General features: G+C 34.0%; 2 protein-coding genes across 8 annotated transcripts in view; both read left to right on the top strand.

The window, feature by feature from the left end:
- conu (Rho GTPase-activating protein conundrum) overlaps nucleotides 1-20302 on the top strand; it is a 203797-nt gene that overhangs the window by 112512 nt on the left and 70983 nt on the right. The gene's annotated exons all lie outside the window — the stretch shown is intronic.
- LOC138912452 (uncharacterized) lies at nucleotides 5746-9185 on the top strand. Its single transcript, XM_070213340.1, has 4 exons — nucleotides 5746-7429; nucleotides 8437-8475; nucleotides 8541-8830; nucleotides 8894-9185. The coding sequence occupies exons 1-4, from the start codon at nucleotides 7408-7410 to the stop codon at nucleotides 8999-9001; spliced, it is 459 nt and encodes a 152-aa protein (XP_070069441.1). The 5' UTR covers nucleotides 5746-7407; the 3' UTR covers nucleotides 9002-9185.

Below are 20302 nucleotides of genomic sequence, written 5' to 3'. Positions count from 1 at the left end.
TCTTCGGCTGGCCGAAGCTAGCTTCCTTTCTTGTTGTTCTTAAAATTATTAAGGAAACGTTAAATATACATTTTAAAAACTTTTTACCTACTCTGATTTATCTGGGTTTCGAACCTCTCGCAGCAGATGCATACGCCTTACCAACTGGGCCATCGCACCATTTTGCGCGCGAGCGAACTCTTGACAAGAATAAAACGAAATCGATACTCGAGTAAAACATTGTCCTATCGCCGAACTTCGAACTTCGAAAATCAAAAAGGATAACACTGTGCAGCATTTTTAGTGATTTTTAAATTTACCTCGATGGATGCTATATTTTTGGATTCGTTACGAATTTCCATGATAAATTGCGTTTTCAAAAAAGTTCCCCGACGCAAGGATTCTTAGCAAAAGGACCTCAAAGTTCGAAAAATGCAGAAATTGGCCAACTTTCCGGAGCTCTCAGAGGCAAACGGATTCATGGTTGGATTCGATGCTAAAGTTTTTTAAAAGATACGCTCTTTATCTTTTAAGTCCCATACTTAGAATAATTTAAGGATTTTTTTTAAGACAGAAATAGATTCCAGAAAACATAGTCAAAAAACTTAAAAACATACAGCTGCGGTCAAAATAGTAGTAGTGTTGCCGCCCTGTGTTTTTAAAAGTTTGTTGTTGTAATTCATCTTCTTCTGGTAATATTGTATTGATTATAATTGTACTATTAGACTAATTGGATAAGAAAAGTGACAACAAAAAACGTTTAAAAACACATGACGGCAACACTACTACTATTTTGACCGCAGCTGTATGCTTTTATGTTTTTTGACTATGTTTTCTAAAACTTGTTTCTCCCTTAATAAAAATCCTAAAATTATTCTAAGTATAGGGTTTGAAAGATAAAGAGTGTATCTTTTAAAAAACTTTAGCATCTAACCAAACCATGAATCCGTTTGCCTCTGAGAGCTTTGGAAAGTTGGCCAATTTCTGAATTTTTCGAACTTTGAGGTCCTTTTGCTAAGAATCCTTGCGTCGGGGAACTTTTTGGAAACGCAGTTTAACTTTGGAATTCGTAACAAATCCAAAAATATTGTATCCATCGAGGTAAATTTTTGATGCTGCATAGTGTAATTATTGGCATCGATGTGACCCTAGTTTTATCAAAATGACACTATTTAGTAATTAAAAATACGATTTTTCTAAAAATGCGGTATACATGTAGCCTTCTTAGCAGAAGTTTTTTCTCATGACCTAAGCTTTAGGAAAATAGTAAATTTCACGTTATTAAAAAAAAACACCGAGACGATGGTTATGGAGGAGTGGCAATCGCGTACAAAAAGGATCTTAATGTCAAAAGATTCATTTATGAAACAAATTGTGACATTATTGTTGCAAACGTGTCCAAAAAAAGCAGTAACATCAAAATTGCATCGGTATATTTTGAGCCTCAACTATCGCTTCCTATTTTTCAAAATGAAATCGCCAATCTAGGAGATTTTAATGCCAGGTCTACATCCTTTGGTGATTATATCGACAGTAGCAAGGGTGATTTTTTAATGCAAACAATGAGTAATGCTGGTTTCTTGCTATTAAACAATGGTAGCCCTACCTTTAGGAGAAATATAGATGCTGCTCAAGGATCGGTACTAGATCTAACTTTTGTTAAAGGGATTCAGTGTAGTGAATGGTTGTGTGAATCTATATACTTAAGTGGTAGTCATCATCATCCAATTACTTTTAAGATTGCTGAAGATTTTAGATCTCCAAAACAATTTTTTTCCAAAAAAAGGCTAGAAAGAAATCTTAATAAATTAGTAAATAATGGTAGCATTGAAACTTTAACAAAAAACATAAATAAAGAGATTAAAGAACCAACATACATAGTTCAGGAAAATAGGACTCCTAAAAAACTGGTGGACTGAAGATTTAATGAATATTTTTAGAATTTTTACAAGCAAACAGAAAACCGCGTGTTCATCACCTTCGTATGAAAACTACGTTGAGGCTATCAACTATAAGTTGAAATGAAAAAAAGCTGTAAAAATAGCTAAAAAGACTAGTTACCTTAGGAAAATTACAGAACTAAATACAAGTCCCAACACCAGATCAGCGTGGCGTTTTCTCAAAAATCTTAAAAATTGTCAAGAAAATCCTCCTGATAAATTTGACTTAGATAAATCAAATCAATATTTGGTTTTCTTTCTCCTTTGGAGAATCAAGTTGTGGATGAGAGTTTGATTGCCACGAAAAACAATGATAGTCCAAGTTTCTCTATAGATGAGCTTGAGCAAGTTTTAAGTAAACCTAAGAAAACTGCCGGTGGCTTTGACAAAATAACGTACAGTATGCTCAACGCACTAAACCTCGAAGCCAAAAAAGAGCTGGTTATGTTCTATAATGACCTAGTGGCCAACTGTAATTTTCCAAAGGAATGGAGAAGTATCAAGGTTACACCTATTCCGAAAAAGGACAAGGACTTGACAAATGTTGAAAATTTCAGGCCAATATCTCTCTTCTCTGTGTTGGCGAAAACAGTAAACAGCCTTGTTAAGATGAGACTGGAAAAGTTTACTAAGGATAACGAAGTGTTACCTTATAGATCGTACGCTTATCAAAAGGGTAAATCTGCATCGATGTGCATAAATGATGTGATAAATGCAATAGCATCAAAGAAAATGATAAAACAATGCGTAATCATGGCGGTTGTAGACTTATCAAATGCCTACAATTGTGTTAATGTAAACTCTTTAAAAGTGATAATGGAAAGTGAGAACTATCCAAGGGTTTTAATTGACTGGTGCCTCAGTTTCTTGTCACCGTTCAAACTGTCAGTGGGGATCCGCAGGGATCGTGCCTGTCCCCTATTCTTTTCAACATTTACACGAAAAGATTACATCAAATATGCAATGGCCAGACCCAAGTAATGCAATTTGCGGACGATTTTGTAGTAATCTCCTCAGGCCAGAATTTCAATAGAACTGTAGATAACCTACAAAGTAAACTTATAGATTTTAATTTGCTATGTCATGACTTAGAGTTCTCTTTTAACCCTAGCAAATCTGCTATAGTTAATATAGGCAAAGGACGCACACGAGTAGTTGAAGTGACTATTGAAAATGTTCCAATTCCAAATCGAAAGAAAATACTTTTTTTGGGGAGAGTTCTATCCGCTAATATGTCGCTTACTGATCATGTAAAGAAGGTAAAAGATGACACCAAAAAGAGTAAAAGAATTATCCAGTATGCAACAACCATCAAATCAGGTCTTAAGCCGAGAATAAGCACTAATCTTTTCAAATCTTTCGTTCGTTCCAAGCAGGAATATGCAATAACGAGTCTTGCGAATATGGGTATTGGGGCAAGCAGGAACTTAGAAATTGCTCAGGCAAGAGTGCTAAGAAGATGTGTTGGGGTTCCACCAGGAACTAGCAAACATGAAATCTTTGTTCTTGCGGGTGTCATGCCCCCAGTTTTTCGTGCAAAGTTCCTTACAGCGAAGGAGCTTTTTAAGGTAAAATCTATGAACCCATCCCTTTTCAATGAATTCAAAGGTTCCCTGGCTGATACAAGCTACACGAGTACCATTAGGGATTTCAGTTTCTTTTTTGAGAACACTAAAATTCGAACTTATTTCTATTTCTCAAGGAAAGTTAATGTAAAAGAGAAAATACTACAGAAAAACAAGGAAGAATACTCTAGGGAGGAAGTGAAGGCCATATACAGTGAAATAATAACTGGATATTTGGACAGGGGTTGGAATGTTCTATGCACTGATGCTTCTTTAAGTCCTGTTGCTAGCGGAATTGGCATTGTTGAGATGCCTAGTGGAATTACGCACAATTACAAAGTAGAGTCGTCCCTATCTTCGGTGAGTGCTGAGCTTGCTGGTATAAAACTAGCCAGTGAGATTTGTCGTAGGAAGAATTATATACAGGCTGCAATTCTCTGCGATTGTTTGGGTGCTGTCAATTTAGTCAAAAACAAGGGAACTGAATCTTATATGGTACAATAAATACACGACACAGTAGAGAAATCGGTTTTACAAGATTTTACTGTTATATGGATTCCAGGACACAAAGGAATTGAAATAAATGAAAAGACTGATGCTGCAGCAAAGTTGGCTGTCAGTGAGGGTATTACTGTTGACATTAAATTTAGCTCTAAAGATGCCTTACGGGAAATCAAAAAGATATTACATCAAAATTGGAACGAGGATTACAAAAGCAAATGTACAAACAAAGGGTCTAACCTTATTAAAGTATTTCCTGAAATTCCCGTAAAGCCATGGCATTTCAACCTCAAGTGGAAAGCCAAAAGTATTAAAGTCCTAAATAGATTAATGGTAGATCATACGTATGATAAAGTGTTCTTAAATAGAATAAAAGTTACTAACTCAAATCTCTGTGATACCTGTAATGTACCTGAATATGCTGAACATCTAATATTTAACTGCCAAAAACTAACTAACATCAGAACTAAATTAAAAATTTTTGACTACTATAATAACCTAACTAGTTTACTAGAAAAAAAAGAACCACTCCATCCCACAGAGTTGGCCATATTTATAAAAACTGCAAATTTTAGTTTTTAGAATCTACCACTTTATAATTAATTAGAAACACTGGCCTATTGGCCTGATAACCACCTGTCAAACTCAGCTCAAGGAAGTTTTTGCAGACCACCTTCTGTGGTCTTGTATCAACCACCTACACATCTGATGAAATCGCGACTTTGAGAGCAACATTATGGAGGAATACTTTTCAGCATCACTGACATTCGAACATTGAGAACGTCTACGATTAATATCGATAACAGCGAAGTCGACGTGGGGGTATCGCGCATACACCTTCAAACCACCAGTATCTGGTCTATGCGGCAGTGCACTGCAAGCAAACGGGCGATATTTCTATCGCCTATCGTCCAGAAGTCACTTCTTAGTAACTTCTGGAAGATAGAAACACGACAGAACACATTTTACAAAAACAAAATATACATCTATCGCGAAGAAGTCACTTCTTGGTCACTTCTGGACGATTAAAATACGATAGAACACATTTTACAAAAACAAAAAGGGTCACGATCGTGGAGAAGTAACTTCTAAGGCACTTCTAGGCGATAGAAAGACGATAGAACACATTTTACAAAAACAAAAAGGGTCACGATCGCGAAGAAGTAACTTCTGAGGCACTTCTGGACGACAGAAGGGCGATAGAACATATTTGACTACCTAAAAAGGGTTGCGATCGCAAAGAAGTAACTTCTGAGGCACTTCTGGGCGATAGAATGGCGATAGAACACATTTGACTACCTAAAAAGGGTTGCGATCGCAAAGAAGTAACTTCTGAGGCACTTCTGGGCGATAGAATGGCGATAGAACAAATTTTACAAAAACAATATTATGGATAAAAAAAAACTGTCTTCCAAATAACTTGTGGAAGTTGAAAAGAAGATAGAAAGGAATTCGCAAACATGTATTTTGTTATTGTAAGTTGTTGTCTTTTTTTTGGCGTCCAGTCTGCGTCTCAGCAGGTAAAGTGCGCGAAAAAAACAGTAAACACTTTCTTATGAACCAACTTATTTATTATGTGTAATGTTTAAAAAATTATAAGGTAAATATATTTTATATATTAATATATATTTAACTATTTGTTTTTATTGAGTAAATTATAATAATTAATAAAAAATAAAAAACTTTTAGCTTAAATCAATTTTGATGATAAAAAATTTAATATTTTTAAAAAAATATTTATTAAAAAAATTAAATAATATATTTACTTCAACAAAATGAAATATAAATAAAATACGTATTCCAATCTCTTCAGTGAACTTAATCTACATATTTAACAAACGCCGTTTATATTTAATGGTTCACTGAATAGATAGTTCACTGTGTCTTCAAAAACGACGCGCGCGGGTTTAAAGGAGGTGGCGATAATCTACCGTTACCCTTTTTTTCTGAAAATTCCTCGGGTCTCCCTTTTGACCCACGCTATTCTTTTTTTCGCCCAAGCGTCACTTCGATTCGCGATTTGTCTGTGGTCAGTGCTGTTTTGTGTCAAATTTGTGTGTTTACAAATTATTGCTTTGTTTTTTGTTTTTTTGTGTTGTGTTTATTAATTCAATAACATATTAAAATGTCTCTCCCAACAAAGGCTGCTAAATTACGTGCTAAGCGTGAAGCTGCGCGATTATTTTCAGCGCCTTACGAGACTAAGGACTCAGCAATTGTTGCTAGCTCTTCGAAAAAAATATGTTTAGATGCTTGTGAAAAAACAACAACTAATAATGTACCTGTGAGTTTAGTAGATTATTATTTACCTGACGTGGAAGACAATATATGTAAATCTACCTGACTCAGTAAATGTTAATGTCCCTGACGAATTTGACAATATTTCACCATAACAGGAAAGAAGTAACTATTTTACAAGAAATTTCTATCGATATTGTAAAACAAGTTGGGTTAGACTATATGCATGTTGTTTGCCTTGGAGTAGTAAGGACACTTCTTCAGTCTTGGGTAAAAAAAAAGGAGAGCAATATTCCTTGACGTCATGGAAAATAAATGAACTGTCAAGCGAACTAAAAAATTTAAAAAAATCTTGCCCCTACGAATTTTCTCGTAAATCTAGGTCGTTAGACGAGCTTGATCGCTTTAAAGCAACGGAACTTCGACAGTTTTTGTTGTATTACGGACCGTTTGTTTTAAAGCCAATTCTATCCGAAAACAGATATCAAAATTTTTTGAAATTATCCCTGGCAATTCGGTTATTGTTACATAAAAATTGTGCTTTAGAAAAAATTAAAATGGCTCAAAATCTATTAATAGCTTTTGTAATAGAAGTACCCTCGTTGTACGACCTTTGCTTTATGACTTGTAATTTTCATTACTTGCTACATATTCATGAAGAGGCCATATCTTTTGGGTCGATAGAAACTATAAGCGATTTGAAAATTACCTGCAAATGATAAAGAAACAGGTTAAAAAATCAAACAATGCCGCTGCCCATATTTACAATAGACATGTTGAAAAAAGTTATACCCTCAAAAGGAAACAAACAAATTTTAATATAATATTTGGTCGACAAATTGCTGATGAGGAATAATTATATACTTTTTTAAAAACAGAACAGAACAATAGATTTTCCCAACAATATTTGTTATGTCGATAAAAATGTTGTGTTGATTGAAATAATTAAAAAAATAGAAAATGTCCCATTAATTGTAGGAAAAATTAATACAAATTTAGAACCACTTTTCAAGGAACCATTTGATTGAACTAATTTTGGAATTTTTAAGGTAGATGAGATTGTAGCGAACGAAATTATTAGATTAAACCTTAACGACATAAAAAGCAAAGCAATAATGCTAAAAAATACACAAAACTCTTATGCTATTTTTCCATTTGTTTAGTTTTCTAAGTAAAGTTAAAATATGAGCTACAGCCAGGATGCAGGTAAGTAATACTTGTATCAATAAATATGTATTTATATTTTTAAATTAACTGTTGAAAAAATTTAATTGCATTTATTTTTTGAAATTTTGTATCAAAAATATTAAAATATTAAATATGCAAAAATATTAAAAATAAAAGAAGAGAGAACGCTATAGTCGGGTTGGTGTCCCGACTATCTAATACCCGTCACTCAGCTAAAGGGAGTGCGAACGCTGTACTCAGGTTGGTGTCCCGACTAATAACCGTAACTCAGCTAAAGGGAGTGCGAGGGAGATAGATATATAAATTTTGATTGCGTATAACTTTTTAATGAATGGTCCGATTTGAAAAATGTCTTCTACATTTCGATAGGTATAAATATACAAAACAAAATTGCATTTATACTTCTCGGAAATCTTTAAAGATGTGGGTGCAGGACCCATTTTAAAATCGTTAGTGGGCGATTGTGGGCGTTAGAGGGGGCGTGGCGCTCGGTTAAAATAAACTTGCGCTGCGTAGGAAGCCAAAGAATATGTGTGGGAAATCTCAACCTTCTAGCTTTTGTAGTTTCTGCGATCTCAGCGTTCATACAGACGGACAGACAGACAGACGGACAGACGGACAGACGACCGAGATCGACTCGGCTAGTGACCCTGATCAAGAATATATATACTTTATGGGGTCGGAAACGCTTCCTTTTAGCTGTTACATACTTTTGCACGAATCTAGTATACCCTTTTACTCTACGAGTAACGGGTATAACTATTTCAAATATAAAACGATACAAAATTTAAAAACTTATTGAAATGCTCAAAAAAGTGTTTGCACTGAAAGTTTGCGTTATATTATTTTTTTGTATATAACGTAAAATATTATTATTGTCATTTCTAAAAACTTAAAAAAAAACAAAAAATGAAATAAATATTGGTATGAAACGAATAAAATTGCCATTGACGCAGATTTAAAATTCACGGCAAATACTTTTTTGAGTGTATACTTTTTACAAAATAATCACTTTTATTTTCTAGGCCGTTCTTATTCGCCTTTTGACGCGATTTCACCCCACAGTAAGTGCATATTTAGAAAATATTGGTTTCTGTCTTATTATTATTAATTATTAAAAATGTTTCAGATTCCATATTGGAGAGAATTATGCACGAGCTGGAAATGAGTAGAAGACGGGAGGAACTTATTTTGAAGGAATTGGAGGAGAGCAAGCGAAAGGAGGAAGGAAACACTAAGCTGCTTAAAACCCTCACTGAAGAAATAATTATGCTTCGTGGGGAGGTAAGGCAACTTAAAGCCTTCCCGGTTGCCGACCCTGTGACTAGCCGTCTCAATATACTGCCGTTCGATTCTTTGGAATCCTTCCAAGAATTCGATCTAAAGATTTACACGGATGATGAACTCCGGAGAGAGCTGGTAATTTTTTTGAACATTGTATCTTTATGGTCATCTGACAAATATTTTTTTGCCTATTTCCAGAAATCAAAAATAACAAGAAAGGAAGCTAGCTTCGGCCAGCCGAAGCTTATATACCCTTGCAGATCATTCCTATTAATTAACAAATCGCAAAAATGTTCAATTTTCTAATATTTCTTATTAATTTTCCGATCGTTCCTATGGCAGCTATATGATATAGTCGTCCGATTTTGATCAAATTAAAATTGAAATTCGGAAATATTTAAAAAGAGTCATATCCTAGAGTAGAAGATAATACAATAAAAACCAAAGAAGCTAGAATTTATTTCCTATTACTTTTCCATTAATTTTCCGATCGTTCCTATGGCAGCTATATGATATAGTCGTCCGATTTTGATTAAATTAAAATTGAAATTCGAAAATATTTAAAAAGAGTCATATCCTAGAGTAGAAGATAATACAATAAAAACCAAAGAAGCTAGAATTTATTTCCTATTACTTTTCCATTAATTTTCCGATCGTTCCTATGGCAGCTATATGATATAGTCGTCCGATTTTGATTAAATTAAAATTGAAATTCGAAAATATTTAAAAAGAGTCAAATCCTAGAGTAGAAGATAATACAATAAAAACCAAAGAAGCTAGAATTTATTTCCTATTACTTTTCCATTATTTTTCCGATCGTTCCTATGGCAGCTATATGATATAGTAGTCCGATTTTTTAAATAATTAATTCGAAATTCAGAAATATTTAAAAAATAACATCCCCAAAAGTAGAAGGTAATATTTCAAAAAACACCGAAGCTAGAATTTTTTAAAGTTTTTTTTTTCCGATTGTTCCTATGGGAGCTATAAGATATAGTTGTCCGATCCGGTCGGCTCCGACATATATACTACCTGCAATAGAAAGAAGACTTTTGCGAAAGTTTTGTCCCGATAGCTCAAAAACTGAGAGACTAGTTTGCGTAGAAACAGACAGACGGACAGACGGACAGACGGACAGACGGACAGACGGACGGACAGACGGACATGGCTAGATCGACTCGTCTTGTGATGCTGATCAAGAATATATATACTTTATGGGGTCGGAAACGTCTCCTTCACTGCGTTGCAAACTTCTGACTGAAATCATAATACCCTCTGCAAGGGTATAAAAATGGTTGGAGGCCAAGATGTACCAAGCTTTACGCCGCTGGCTATTAAAGCTGTTATATCGGATAAGCTAGCGGTGGATATAACCTGGCGGGGAACACCTGAAAAACCTAGCGTCCAAATGTTCGCCACTTACTCTATTATAAAAGGTAATGCCTCCGATCTCATTTTGATTTTGATTGAATATAAACCCATTTTTGTTTCTGTTTCTTTTAGAAATGGCTATTCTCAAATTTCCAAATGCGACACAGATGGACGTCAATAAAGTAGTTCAGCAACATTTTTTGCACGCCAGGGACCGGGTTTACAAACGGCAAAAACCCCTTTAACCTAAATAAATAGAAATAAATTAAAAACTAAACCAAAAAATATATTTTTTAAATTTATAATTGGAAAAGGCTCTTCTAGGTATCTTCTTCAAGCGTCTTCTGAGTGACTTCCAGAAGTGTCGCCGAAGTCACTTCCAGAAGTGACTTCCGCGATATCGCATTCGGATCGCCGAAGTCACTTTCTTTCTTCCTGACGGGGGTGACTTCGGCGATCCGAATGCGATATCGCGGACGATCGTTTTCATCTTCTAGACGTCACTAAATAGTGACTTCCGCGATAGAAAATGCTTGCAGGGTGTTGTTGCGACCAACAGCTCTATCATCCATGAGATGATTTAAAACACAAAAAAAAAAATAACTTCCTTTCTTGTTTTATTAGATTTACTTGCTGGCAAAATTGATTGCCCTATTTTGCTAATTATTATTTACAGGGCTTTGCATCTTTTGAACAGTTTCCCACTAAGCATGCAATTGCAGCAATGTTCGTCCAGAAATAGCAATAAGAAGGTCCAGTTGGGCGCCTGGTACTGCTACCAACTTGACTACTGGTTGATTTGCTGTTTGTTGGTCATGTTGAGCAACATTGATTATATATGCTGGTCGTGTTGACAACATGAGTACGGACAATTTCCCCCACATTAAAGGCGTGATGTCGGTCAGCGCTTGACCGAATTGTACTGTACGCAGCTAACAAATCAATGAATACGTCGCACAGTGGTAGAAATGACTGATTTAGAAGCGATTTATTAATGTCTTCTGCAATAATGATGATCTTTTTGTACGGATAATTTTTTTTGGTAGAGATGGGAACCACAAATCAAAATTAATATACAACAAATTTTTAACACATTTTTTTTATATTTTTATTTTTGTTTTGTTTTTAATATTTAACTGCTCTAATCGGTATGGGTAAGAATTTCTCAACTGCGCATATGAAATTTTAGATTTTCTTCAAACTCGGGTACTTTGAAGAGTTTGCCTTGGTCATCATCTGTGATTTTTTTAAAATTTTTTGGTGTCCATTTAGGGGCGCTATGAATTTTTGAAGTTAAGAACTTAAAAAATGTTCTCAAACTTCAAATTAGTATATCTCGAGAACGGCTTAGAAGAACAACGTGCAACTTTACATGTTTTTAAATGTGTACGGGGGGAGTTAGAAAATAATTTTCTTAAATTTTTTGTTGTCCAATAAGAATGAATTTTAATTATTTCAAATTTTTTATTGCGGTTCTCGATGGGTTTTGTTATTGTTAAGAAAGTAGGCTTTGAAAAATTAAAATTACAACTTGAAACAACAAATTTTTTCAAAGCCTACCTTCTTAACATTAAGAAAATCCATCGAGTTGTATGGCAGCTATATGAAGGGACGTTGGTAAAATTATGATATTAATATATGTGCATAATATCAGTGAGTAATTGAGATGTGCAAACATTCAGCTTAAACATGTAAGAATTGTACTCATTGGAAATATAAATAGGGTTTTTCTAAATTCGCATAAAAAATTATATATCTTGGAAATGATGAAAAGGAACCAAAATGTTTCTTCGGGTAAATTAAGTTGGTTATGAAATGGACAATCTTGGATAGTTAAGTTTCTTTTATAGGATGAAGAAGACATTCAGAACCGCAATAAAAAATTTGAAATAATTAAAATTCATACTTATTGGACAACAAAAAATGTAAGAAAATTATTTTCTAACTCCCCCCGTACACATTTAAAAACGTGTAACGTTGCACGTTGTTCTTCTAAGCCGTTCTCGAGATATACTAATTTGAAGTTTGAGAACATTTTTTAAGTTCTTAACTTCAAAAATTCATAGCGCCCCTAAATGGACACCAAAAAATGTAAAAAAAATCACAGATGATAACCAAGCCAAACTCTACGAGGTACCCAAGTTTGAAGAAAATCTAAAATTTCATATGCGCAGTTGAGAAATTCTTACCCGTATCTAATTAGATAAGTCTTCCTCTACATCTTTATTTAAAAGAAGACTGATAACAATATTGTCTACTATTTCATTGCCTTTGGAAGGGGAAACTGAGCCTTTTGATAGCATGTTAATAAATGGATGCGATAAAATAAACAGTGCATTGGCCAAGTCTTCCATAGTGTTTTTTCCCGAATTTTTTCGAGTTTTATGTAAACGATATTTTTGCAGATCTTTACTTTTGGCCTCGAGAGCTTCTTCTGACATCATATCTATCGGAAGGGCAAAATGTTGTATTATTTCTGCACCATGCTTTAAAATGTTATAGACAGATGTAGGCATGTAAAACCATGGATACAAGTCCACAAATATACAACCCTAGTCAAAAGTATTTTCACAAATTTGAATGTTAACTGTACTCATATTTTGAACTTATAATATAAACATTTTGGCACCTATGGAAAGAGCACTTCAATTCCGTTTAAATGACACAAAAATTTTCTTAACCCATTAAGCACCCTTTGAAAAGTGGGCAAATTAGACAATTTTTTTCGAAAGTCAAATTTTCAACTTTTCTTCTGGGGCTTAAAACAAAAATGTTTTGATGCAAAGTTGTTCCCCAATCAAAATTAATAATAACTGAAAAAAAAAAATTTTAAAATATTTTTCCTTGTATTTTTTATGATTTTTTGAAAATAGCTATTTTTGCCGCTTTTTCTTCCTTTTCATACAAAATTTTACTGATACGTCTCTATTGAAAAATCCTAAAAAAAATAAAAGGAAAAATATTTTGAAAAAATTTTTTTTGCAGTTATTATTAATTTTGATTGGGGAACAACTTTGCATCAAAACATTTTTGTTTTAACCCCCAGGAAAAAAGTTAAAAATTTGAATTTCGCAAAATTTGCTCACTTTTCAAAGGGGTCTTAATGGGTTAAGAAAATTTTTGTGTCATTTTGCTCTTTCTATAGGTGCCAAAAGTTTATATTATAAGTTCAAAATATAAGTACAGTTAACATTAACATTTGTGAAAATACTTTTGACCACCCCTGTATTTGCGGTTTGCAATGTATAATGTCGAAAGGCTTCTGTATCAATTTCATATCCACATGGTAAGGTGCGTAAGATCACGCTGAATTGATAAATTATTACAGAGCTTACTCCTGTAATTTTGGCAGGCTTTTTGAGTTCTTGGAAAAATCTTATAGCTGTGTTGTCGTTATTAGTATTACCAGAACCAGGCTTGGGAAGTTCTTAATACTTGTATAAAATGCTGCAGTCGAAAAAGCAAAAGTCATCTAATTTTTAATTTTTCTTGTTTCGACTGGCTGTAACTTTTTAATATGAGCTGTTGCTTTTGCTGCTGCTTTTGAAAAAGTCGGCAGTCGCAGTCGAAGCAAAAGCAAAATCCGAGAACTGTCGAAGCATTAGCAAGTCGTTGCTTTCTGATTTTTAGCTGCTGCTGTGTGGCTGCTTTCAGTCGGTAGCAACAGTCGAAGCAGCAGCTCGCCAAAATTTCTGGAAGGTTCTTTTGCTTCTGCTGCTGCTTCTGAATAAGTCGGCAGCCGCAGTCGAAGCAAAAGCAAAATACGAGAGCTGCCGACTGTCGAAGCAATATGCTTCTTCTTCTTTAAAGCAGCAGCAAGGAAACATTTTGGGGAAGAGTTGCTACACGCCTTTTCAAAATGTTTTTATCATTATAAGTTTAATAATAAAAAATCTTGGTAATGATTAAATTTCAATTTTTATATTTTTCTTTAATTGTTCTAACTTTTCTTATCCAGTTAGTCTAATAGAACAATTATAATCAATAAAATAAAACCAGGAGAAGATAAATTATAACAACAAACTTTTAAAAACACGGGGCGGCCACACTACTACTATTTTGACCCCAGCTGTTTGCTTTTCTGTTCTGTTTGAAAGATAAAGAGTGTATCTTTTAAAATTTCAGACGGTTTTTTAAACACTGTTGGGAACATCAACCAATATGCACATTTCCTTTCGCAAATTATCTTGTATTTCATTTTTTCTAACTGCGAACTTGCCATTTTTAAAGAATAATTCTATTCAATAATTCTATTCATTCTATGCAATCAAGAAAACGAATCCAAGCGTGTAGGCTATTTGACTTTTAAATTTGTCCACTTCATCACATATCAAATCTGATGTTTCTTTAAGACAAAGCAATTTTACTGGCCTACAATAACGTGTGGATGAAGGTTTCATATTTTTCCAGAGTATTGTTAATCCAAAAACTATTTGTAGTGGTACCACGCACACCGAAAACAGGTATTGATCAATCATACAAGCATTTGTGTCGTTAAAATTTTGACAATATGTTGCATTGCCACTACTCTCATCACAGTCCCATTTGTGTATTAAAGTTATCGTAGGAATATTGTTATTCTCTGCAGCTGGAAAATCTTCGGCATGTGTGGTATATAATCTGGCAACTGTGTGATAAACCAAGCTTTGTAAGGGTACCTCAAATAAATGATCAGTGACGCTTAGACCACTTCAGACAGTAGAACATCGTACGTCGGAAATATATTTGCATTCCGTTTTTTGGTACCACTCTGCAGGTCTATATATGCCTTCTTTGTGTAACCACCATCAATATATAAAGCTAAGGCTTCCGCGCTGTGTACTTAATCAGTTGGTTTTCAGCTGATTAAATTAAATTAAGTAAATTTGTATCACAGTTTAATAACGTTATCATCTTAGCTGCACTACGTTTGCCACAAAATATACAAACTTGTAATACCCGCAGATACGAGCTCTTCGCACGGAATTGCTTTAACGATGTCCGAAACTTTTTTTTTTGTTTTCTCCTGGCTGTCAGTAAAAGTCAATGCGGGTCGTCCAGCACTTGATCTTAGGTCCACTAATATAAGCCCTGCAGTTACATTCAGCGCTTTTTTAGCAGTAAATCACTGCTAAAACTTGAGCACTAAGCGCTCAATCAGTAGTGAATTTGTATGAAAAATAGCGCTGATTTTAACATGGGCATGTCCTAGGGGCTCATCACTGCCAGAAACTAGCGCTTTCTTAGCACCTGTTCAGCGCTTAATTCATCACCAAATTCGGCGCCTTTTTGGCGCTATTTTAGCGCCGAAATATTATCCAAAATCATCAGCAAAGAGAGAGAAAAATAAAAAATATGTTGAATTTCATCGCCTTAATCGAAGGTTTTATTTCTTTTCACTTCATTTTACTACATAATTTTTGGAAAATTATTTTCATACTTTTACATTAAAGTAATAGATTTTTACCAACTGCGGTGACTTGTAGGTTCTTCGGTACGTTTGTCATGGCTTCCGGAGTCTTGGTGAGCTCCGTTTTCGCGCATGGATATTTTTCACACAGCTCCGCATCCTCTCCGGAGGCTCTACAGGCTTCACCTGACCAATGGGATCTGAATTTAGAAAATAAATATTTTTATAATATTATATAATATTAGAATATTAGACAAGAACGATAAAAACTTACTTAGAAGTGCAAGAATAACATCCTTCTGAACTGTAGGACAAAATGATCTCATCTGAAATTATATTGTTTATGCACCTTGTACCATCATCTTGACCTAAAAATGAGAAGCTATAATAATTTCGACAAGACAAAGTTATAATACCCTTTAAAATCACTTACCTAAAAATGCATTCTTGATTAATAGCATTTTTGTTTAAACTCGAAAACAACTTATCACAGTTAGAACGCAATTGAAAACCGCGGAGCAGCGGCGTCTGAAAAGAATACTGAGCGAGAAAAACAACATCTCTCAATCTCTTTTGTTGTTCTTTTTCCTTTGTCATCGCGATCGCGCTTGCCCAATTTGTCTCTACGCCTGCGCAGAGAGAGATTGAGAGAGAGAAATTTGAGAGAGCGTCGTCTCTGGCGCCGCACAGTGTAAGATTTTGCCAATCTAGGGGAACTTAAATCAGTAGGAGTCGTATTTTTAAAGATATCGGTTTCAAATTTGGAGTGAATATTCTAGTAGGCCCAACGATTATGTTGGACATAAAAAAATGGGCGTGGCACTTTTGGGGGCGTTAAAAATAGAAAAAAACTGCTTTTTTGTAAATAAAAACGCAAAAAAAAATATTAAAAAAAAATGTTCGACATTTTTAAGTATTTTCGTATTTTTTGTTATAATTTTCGCCAACTTAAAAAATTTTGTTTTTAATTTTTGGAGACCACTTTTTTTTTTTTTTTGAAAAATGTTGAATTTTGGTTATATGCTCATGTTTCTAGCTGTAACTTCGATGTTATAAGCTGAGCAGCTGCAAATAAGGTTTTATATTAAAGATAATTGATAACAAAAACAAAAAAACTTTGGTTTATATTTTTAACGGCGCGCCGTTTCGGTCGGCTCCGTCGGCGATTAAGAGAGAGAGGGTTGGTGAGAGAGTCGCTTCTGCAGAGGCTCTGCCGGCGTCGCAGTCGACGCATTGCTATTTAGCGCTCGGTCTGATTTTTGGGAACTGCAGGGAGGTCATCATATAATCATTCTTTGTTGCGTACCTCAAAATTTGTATGTATACGAATGTTCTGCCATTTCAATGCTAATTATACCCGTTACTCGTAGAGTAAAAGGGTATATTGTATTCGTGCAAAAGTATGTAACAGCTAGAAGGAAGCATTTCCGACCCTATAAAGTATATATATTCTTGATCAGGGTCAGTGATCGCGGTCCATCGAGAATACATTTTCGCGAATTTCGGGGGTGAGTCCACTAATTTCGGTTTTTAGGCGTGTATTTTTAACGAAGCCATTTATGCCAGCATTTTTGCATTTTTTCTAACTTTTTTAACTTTGGCGAAATGAAGCTTCTAAACTAATGAATGGAACTCAATGCAGTGTACAACAAAGTTGGAGGGCATTCTATTAACTGTAAAATGAGTCATTTATGGTTGAAATCGGTAAACCACAACTCAAGTTAGAAATTTAAAAAGTGTGAAAAACGTTTTTTACACTTAAAAAAATTTTTGTCCATAAAAAAATTGTAAGTGCCATTTTCTTACCGGAAAACAAAGGTTTCATTCATGGTATATTTCATCGATTTTTTTTTGTAAACTGGTGTTATTTTTCCATTCCTTATAGCCCAGTTTGTACAAATTTATTTTTATTTAAATACATCGATGTTTTTCTTTCCGGTCTGTCTCCTGCTCTTGGTAGCAATCTTATAGCTCTAAAGTGCTATATAATTTAAAGTTTTAAAGAAAATCGTTAGAGCCGTTTTTGAAAAAAATAAAAAAGTTAAAAATAAAGTTTAAAAAAATGGCTTTGTGCATAAGTTTTTAACTATTGCATATACATAAATAGTGTTAAAAGGGCGTTTATTATACTTCAAAATATCTTTAATATGAGGTATAGCACAAGTCTGTAACATAAGTATTTCGCAAATTATGGGCTTACGAATTTTAGGTATTTAAGATAAGAACTAATGTTTCTTATATCGAGCTGTTTAACACTATAAAAAATTTCTAGGACTTTAAACCAGACTGACATACTGACAAATCCACAAACAGAATTAAACTTTTATCTTGGGAAGAAGAGGAAAATCTTATTTTGGCTATAACTTTTGAACAGAGCTTCAGATTGAGGGTGAACTTCCGTTTAGCTCCTACGCCCAATTTTGTTCAAACTTTCCATATAGACGTGTTTTTGGGTCCTGATTACGGGAAAAATAGTCAAAGTTGGCGCAAATAATATCTTCGAATATAATAACTTAATCAAAAAGCTAGCTAGAAGAAATGAAAGCTATTAAATAAATGAGTATTTTATGTTTTATAAATTTGTTCTGTAAAACTAATAGTTTTCGTTAAAAACGCTAAATAAGAATATTTTTTCACAATGTTTGAAAATAAAAAACCGTTGCAGCACACTTGCGTCATTTTACTCGATATATCGCACGAAAGCTTTGTGTTATATCGGTGTGTCAAAATTTATATCGATGTCTCTCAATGTATTAGCGATAATACTACCTAAGGACGAGAATGGCATTAAACTTAATAGAAAATTTAGAAAACAAAATAAAATACAAATTATAAAACGGAAATAAAATGTATTAACAAAAAATACATATAAATCATTTATAAAGTCGCAGGCGCTTTCCTCGCCCGTAACTTACTAATTTCTTTAAGAGCTTATCCAGCTTCCATTCAGGTCATCCGTTCCATTTCCTTTTTTGCGGAACATGAACACGTTTCATCGTATAAAAAGTCAAAATAGGTCCATTGCTAGATTAGAAGGTAAAATGCTGTTATCGGCTAATCGAAAACTATCTGACGCCATTTTTATGGCATTAAACTAATTAAAAATTTAGAAAACAAAATAAAATACAAATTATAAAACGGAAATAAAATGTATTAACAAAAAATACATATAAATCATTTATAAAGTCGCAGGCGCTTTCCTCGCCCGTAACTTACTAATTTCTTTAAAAGCTTATCCAGCTGCCATTCAGGTCATCCGTTCCATTTCCTTTTTTGCGGAACATGAACACGTTTCATCGTATAAAAAGTCAAAATAGGTCCATTGCTAGATTAGAAAAAATGCTGTTATCGGCTAATCGAAAACTATCTGACGCCATTTTTATGGCGGGATATTGCAGTATTTTTAAGGGGTTATATACCTTTTTTGAGCGAAAAAATTGAGGAAACTTTGGATTTTTTTTGGTGTGTAGCAATTATTTTATGACAGTGAAGTTATTATTTATTGATAGAACATGTTTTTATCGAAACAACAAGCCTTTGTTCTTGAAAAAATATGAATAATTTACGAAGTTATGGCAATTCTTTCGGAACCCTTTTTTTATTGCGGCTTGCGGTGACCAAGATGGAAGTCCAGCAGGTCAACTTATATCAAAAAACCAAAAATTTTTAGTTAGTATAGTATTATTTCCAGTTCGTGAACGATTATTTTTCAAAATATTTGCTTTTTTCTGCATACAGTAACAATTTTTCCAAAAAGTTGATTTTTCGAGTTCTAAAAATTTTATTAAAAAATTCTGATCTGCGAAATTAAAATTGGCGCATAAAAACTGAATCGTTCACGAACTCGGCACAATCATTACGAATAATTTAAAAGAAAATTGAAGAAGATCGATCAAATAGTTCTTGCGCAATCGTGGTCACAGCGAAGGCACTTTTGGAAAAACACGACTTTGAGATAATCGCATTCAAAGTTTTACGTTGAGGTTGCAACTATTGAAGTCGAGCGCGTCAAAACGCTGTTTTTCTATCGAACTATTATTCGGATCTGTATGAAAATTTGGGAAGATGTTCTCTAGGGGATATACTTTAGGATTCAACAAAAAAATGTCGTTTTTTTTTTAAAAAAAGGGGTTATACTTAAATGTTCATCACCTAATTAAAATACTTATTTTACATTTTTTTCGAAAACCTTTATGTTTACGAAAAAAAGGATTAAAATACAAAAGATCCGTTTTATAATTATCTTCTCTTTTTGTCTAAAACATTTTTTAATTTTCCTTAAATTTTCCGAAAAAAAGCATTTTTCAAGATCCCGTTATTTGCGCCAACTTTGACTATTTTTCCCGTAATCAGGACCCAAAACACGTCAATATGGAAAGTTTGAACAAAATTGGGCGTAGGAGCTAAACGAAAGTTTATCCATATTTGACCCCTCATATTAATCGTATTTTCAGTAGGAATACAACTAACGTAGTGCGAGGTGCTAATTATCCCCACCGGCCCCAACAGATTCTAAATTTTTAATCTCTCTCCCAAACTAATTGATTTTCTTGAGGTCTTGGTATGCATTCCCTTAAGTTTTAGCAATACCTTTAATTTGGTGTATTACTCATTACGATCGGACTATCACAGCAGATTTTCAATTTTGAGGCTATATATAGTAGTCGCCTTCGCACACTCTCCTTGTGCGCTTCGTCACTACATGGACTGCCGTCCGTCCATAGTGATAAAAAGCATTGGTATCGATCCCAGTCGATCCTCAAAAGCTCTGGTCTACGAAAGTTTAGTTTGTTAGTAAACATTATATCTCTTAGGTGCATTACACCTCATACTATTTTGGGACCAAC

The sequence above is a fragment of the Drosophila takahashii genome, chromosome 2R, assembly GCF_030179915.1.
Source record: "Drosophila takahashii strain IR98-3 E-12201 chromosome 2R, DtakHiC1v2, whole genome shotgun sequence".
In the NCBI taxonomy this organism is placed as follows: domain Eukaryota; kingdom Metazoa; phylum Arthropoda; class Insecta; order Diptera; family Drosophilidae; genus Drosophila; species Drosophila takahashii.
Note: the sequence above shows the minus strand (reverse complement) of the source record. Positions and strands in the feature narration are given on the sequence as shown.